We start from the raw sequence: 6000 nt of genomic DNA on the forward strand, positions 1-6000 counted from the left end.
TGTGAGGTTTTGTCAGAATTAGCGCATGAATTCTTCATGGCCAAAAAAATGTTTTGTGACGTCACAGTGACCTTGAACTTCAACCTTCGACCACCAAATTCTTATCAGTTCATTGCTGAGTCCAATTGGACGTTTGTGCCAAATTAAAAGAAATGCCACAATGACCTTTTACCTATGACCACCAAAATCTAATCAGTTCATGGTTAAAGCTAAGGGGACATTTGTGCCAAATTGGAAAAATGGAAAATGGGATGTAGGAATGTATGGTCATACGGATGTATGTTGGACAATCCGAAAAAAATGCCTCCAGCCACAGCTATTGCCCATGCAGAGGATAAAAACTTTTATGCTTGATCTAGAGATCACTTTGGATCTTGCACACATTATACCCCACAGAATATTTCTGACTACACTACTGTTTTTGACCAAGAGCAACCCTGCATTAAAAAGAAGGCAGAGGGAATGCTTTGGTACAGACAATGCATTGCAGCAAAACCAGTTTCATCATTTTTTGCCAGAAAAAAACAGCTTTGTTTTTGGCGGAGCCCTATTTTATTTAGTCTTGGTGCCACTGCAGAGTTGCCAGACTGGCCAAATAAAGGAGGGCTGTATTTTTTCCCACAAAATGCTGTTTGTCTTAATAGATAAATTGAAAATAGGTTGGGGCTTTTGCCATCAATACTATTATATAGAATTTTGCATTATATCTTGTAATAGTACATACAATATTTCACTCCAGATAATCATTTTTAGCTAAGTGTACCTTCCCTTTATAATGTATGTATAATGCTCAGTCAAGGGAGGATTTAAATAAACGTGGCAGCAAAAATGCAAAGCATAATTGTTGGGTTTTTTCACATCATATGTGACTCTCGTCCAATATTGCAACCAGCTGGGGGCATCATCATATTGCAGATGACCTAAATTGTGTGTTATGTATTTAAATGTGGACAAGATGGTGTCTCTGGAAGGAGAGAGTGTTGTTTAGCATAAGATGTGTATGTATTAATACACATGAACACAGCCACCAGGAATCCATACAGCACCTTGCTTGAAGTGATGAGAGTGCATGCAAAGATGGATCAGGCCTATAGTGGAGTAAAGGCAGAACAAAATATCTAATTGTTTTGTTACCTGTTACTTTCCCGGAGTGGTTCGTTGCCCTTCCGCCAGGAGATCACACCCCAAGGGGACATCTTGGGCTTGCACTCAATGAGCACATCTCCTCCAACCTTCACCAGCGTCTGGCTCTTCAGCTGGTTGTGGGAGAAATCTGGGGCAACAGCTGAGACGAGAGCAACATATTAATAAGAGTGGTTGTAAAAAAGCCTCACATCTCTTTTTCAACCAATTATCTCTGAATATTTATGAGATTTATAATTAATCTTTGAAAATTTTCACAATTTTTCACCATTTTATAGAAGTGACCTCATAAAATACATTTTATTATTGATGTGGATAATTCAAAGACCCTAGATTTTTGTACATTCTTGAAAATCTGAATAATTGGTCATAAAAAAGGTAAATAGTAATGGCAAGAATTAGACCTTCCTAAGGCCAACCACTTTTCACTCTGTGCTCCAATAACAGTAGAGTACGCTTGGAACAGGCAAAAGCTTGGTCAACTTTCCCCTTTCCTATTAGTGAATTTGCATTTCCTAGGATAGTGAAGGAATGGCCCACCTTACATTACCTTACTCTGCCTCTGATTGGCTTACCCTGACACTCTTACCTGAACCTAACCAATTTTACTCCTCTTGCCAAAACTTAACCAATCAACCAACAAAGCCAATGAGTACTAGCCAATCATAGGGAGAGTAGGATGGGTCATTCCTTTGCCATCCTAGAAAATGCAAATTCACTTCCTGTTATAATTCGAAATGCTGTCTGCTAGGCTCCTATATGTTGAACAGAAAGATACATTTTGAAGACAGTTAACAGATGTGTCAGGGGGACTGTCACAATCGTTACGGACACATTACATCATATATTGTTGCATCTTAAGCGGGTTAGTGTTAGCAAAATGCTAGCTAATGTTAGCTAGCTTATTTATAGCCACATCAAGAGGAGTAAGCTTGATGTCAGATCAACAATGTCTGCCAGGCTTGCTTTCTCCATATCTCTACAGTAATGTTAAAGAGATGTGATAAAGGACAGATAGGTTGGTTGCTGACATATTTTTAAGATGACATGACTTATCATTTGCCAGAAAAGATCAAGACTAATGTTCCTTTGTCTACACGCCACCCAGAAATAACATAACTTTCTACAGCGACTAACGTTAGGTCAGCACTATAGTCTGTAGTCAGTAATAAATACATAGAGTACTTTACTGAACCCCAGAAGGGGAAAAGGGGAGTTAAAGAGATCGATTCAACTTTATTATTATTCTCAGCAGAGACAGAAATGTCATGTTCTTTAGCTTTTTACCAACTCATCATTCCCACATTAAACTCTCCCTGCCTATAAACCACTTCAAAAATATTTGCCCTTTTCAAAAGGTGTGCAACTGTCTGATACTGTCCCTGACATCCTTTTTTTCAGTCTCCACCTTGAGCTTGACCAGTACACTCAGCTGTGTTGAGCCTATCAGCAACATGATCCGGATGAGACATGCTAGAGGATGAATAGTGAATGAGAGCTGCTGCTAACCCAGAGTGGAGAGTGACAGGCTTGACAGGGCAGATGGGCAAGACCGGCGAACAGAGCAGCTCTGGCATACATCACTGTCAACCTGGATGCATTCATCTTATAATTAATGCTTTTCAATTAGTGGCCAATAAGAGAGAGGCCACAGGTCATGCGGTGGCATTGAAAGAGGAAGAAGACGGAGCAAACTTGAGGACAAATATGAACCAGTGTATGCTTGCACACACCTCTCCATGCACACACACACTATCTGCACACACCAAGCCAATGCCTTACCTATTACTCGGAGCTCCGCATTGGAGTAGACCTCGCCGTGCTTATTCCCAGCCACGCACTGGTACATTCCTGTGTCGGACAGGGTCAGACGACTGATTGACAATGCTCCGTTGGCAACCTGTATGCGTTCCTATGGACATAGAGACACATGCCTTTAATATGCCTTATTCCCAATGCTCATCTACATAAAAACAGCCAGCCAGTGGGCCAGTGAATTATGGTCTGGAAGTGACAGACGTGGCAATAAATCTAGGTTTTCATCACTAATGGACGGAAAGGCTTGGGTGGATGAAGGCAGGCTAGCAGAAAATGACCCTAATCAATCTGCATGTTTATGAGAGTGAAATAAAACCATGCCCTATTTATATCTCCGACTGCACCACAGGGCCTGTTTCCCCTTCAGCAGGAGGAGGGGATAAGAGAGGAAGGAATATTGTAACATCTGAGGTATAATGCATTGCGAAAATTGCTTTTCTGATAGGTATGCCCTATACATACTAAGTGCTGTGTACATGGTCAAGCTGTACCTCCTCTTCATCTGTTTGGACTATCGTTTTTTGGCCGCCTGCGGGAGAAATCGTGCTCGTCACTGAGCCATCAAATTAAGATCTATTTATGGACGGCTGGGCCCAATGAACTAAAAACTCGGTTGGATCAGTGCATCTGTTGGACATTTAATCCCCAATATAAGTTTATCTCTGTGAACTCAGGTTCTCACTCAAGTCCTTCGCTACAGTATTAAATCCTTGAGCAGTTTTCATACATCTCTATGCAGCCATGTCAGGCTCTGCCTCCTCGTGCCCCTTCATCTCCTGTGTTTCCTCGGGCTCACCCGTAATGTCATTACAGCCCATTTCCATAGGGGTGTCTGAGCGGCCTGAACTCCAGTCACAGGGGATTAAGGTACTGTCACATGAAAAGGGAGACTGTCCTCACTGAAAGATCACAAACTAATCCTGTGTTTGAGCAGGTTGTGCCTGAATTTCCATAACGCTCTGCGGCTCTGGATGTGCAGGGGCAAATATCCCTGCTGGCAAAGGAGGCAAATGGTGGCGTATATCAGTCTGTGCATGGAAAGCACTCCCGTTTACGGCTGCTATTAATTAAGCATGACGTTCCTCTCAAATCAGCAGTTTTTCATGCAGGGACCTGGGGGGACCATCTGTACGCCTTATGCTGAAGGAAAATGATTGGCAATGTCATTTGCCAACAACACTGGGTTGATTCGTTTGAAATTAAACTGCAAAAACATGTTTAAGAATGGATGGATGGAAGGAATGACTTTTATGGTTTTATGCTGAGCTTCTTGGGTTTGATTGCTGTCTACAGTTATGTTTCTCAAAGTCACTAATTACTAGAAGCCTTCGTTACAATTATGCAAATTTTACAGCTGTAACATTTAAACAAGCTACAATTTATATTGTCATAACGATATCAGGTAACACTTCATTTGGATAGTTTGTCCACAGATAGTTTATAGAGTATTGGTCGTTTTTCAACCACATAGTTGAGATTCAACTGTTTTGGAGTAAGTGTGACAGTTAATGAACATGACTTCACCTATGTTGCATAGACTGAGTTCAGTTCAACTTAAACCAAATTATTCTGAGAAAATATAGTGAATTGCCACATCTACACCAACAGATTACACCTACAAATTGTTGACTCTCAACAAATGTAACAAACACTCTATAAAGTATCTGTAATTGGATTACCCAATATCAATCAACTACTGTGGATATCCGGAAAAGGTGGAAAATAATCATTGTTGTGATGTAAAAGAAAGAAAAAGCAGCAAATAAGCAATGTGAAATTGATTTTAATCTCTTAAATTTAATGTCATGAAGCATAAAAAGGATATTTTGACTACAAGAAGATTATCAGTGCTCACTGTGAATGAAATCCTATTCACAGATGTTTGATTAACCTTTTGTACATGCCTGAATAACAAAGAACTGCTAGTAGACATGAACTAAGCTCAACAGTGGCTCTGCAGTAGCGGGAACAAAAAGCTCTAAGCTCAGCCTGTTTGCTCCACTTGAGCTTGAATTAACAGGGGAAGCACAAAAAAATACATCACTCACAGTGGTGAAAGAGGTACTCAGATCTTTACCTAAAAGTTGCAATACCACAGTGTGAATAAAAGTAAAAGTCCTGCATCAAAACTTGTACTTGAAAATTGAAAATAAATATACACTTCAAGTGCAAAAGTAAACAAGTAATTATACAAAATGGCCCCTTAAGGTGTAATGTATATCATATTATTGAATTATGATTATTGTTGCATTAATGTGTTCATCACTTTAATGTTACAGCTGGGAAAGGTGGAGCTTATTTTTAATATATATAAATTGCTGGGGGGGCTTGTGAATATCACCAAGGGATCGATAAAGTTTTATCTTTCTCAATAATAATGCATTGTGATTTATTTGTTGAATATATTTAGTATTATTAGTCTGAATCTGAGTAACTACTGACTAAAGATATAAAAACTACATTTGGCGGAGTTACAGTACAACATTGGTCTCTGAACTGTGGTGGATTAGGTTTGGGTGGTATTACGGTAGTACAGTCAGTGACATGCCACCATGGTAGGCAGCGTAGGCAGTGGCTAAAATGTCTTCATTGTGAATCACATTTTCTAAACCAACAATGTTTCATAAAATAAACTTTTGTTTGTAATATTACTATTTATTCTTGTGATTTCCATCTGTCATTTGTATATTAATTCAAAAAATGTGGACGTTACAACGAGAAATGTAGCAGTTGCACATCATTAGGTGTAAAAAAAATTCAAGAGAAAGGCAATGCTTTTCATCCCCATTCACTGTGAATGCAAGCAAAAAAAAAAAATAGCATGACGGCATGCACACTTTGATCCTGTATTCTACAACATTAAAGTGATAGTTCAGGTTTTTGGACATGAAGTTGTGTGAAACGCTGACCATCTGTAGCTCTGATGTGACGGTGTCACTACTGTCAACGAGCCTCCTGCTCTGAGAAATGGCCCGTAGCTTACCGGAGAAAAAGTAGTTCTGAAGATGTACGGGGGACACGTAACCAAAAGGTTTTAAG

General features: G+C 39.7%; 1 protein-coding gene across 1 annotated transcript in view; it reads right to left on the reverse strand.

The window, feature by feature from the left end:
- Nucleotides 1–6000, reverse strand: part of cntn4 (contactin 4) — a 222764-nt gene that overhangs the window by 64468 nt on the left and 152296 nt on the right. Inside the window, exons 10-11 of the mRNA XM_050038775.1 lie at nucleotides 2926–3055; nucleotides 1135–1285 (exon numbers count right to left, since the gene is read on the reverse strand). Coding sequence (XP_049894732.1) covers nucleotides 1135–1285; nucleotides 2926–3055 — 281 coding nt within the window. The remainder of the gene's footprint in view (nucleotides 1–1134; nucleotides 1286–2925; nucleotides 3056–6000) is intronic.

Source organism: Epinephelus moara, chromosome 24, assembly GCF_006386435.1.
Source record: "Epinephelus moara isolate mb chromosome 24, YSFRI_EMoa_1.0, whole genome shotgun sequence".
Taxonomy (NCBI): domain Eukaryota; kingdom Metazoa; phylum Chordata; class Actinopteri; order Perciformes; family Serranidae; genus Epinephelus; species Epinephelus moara.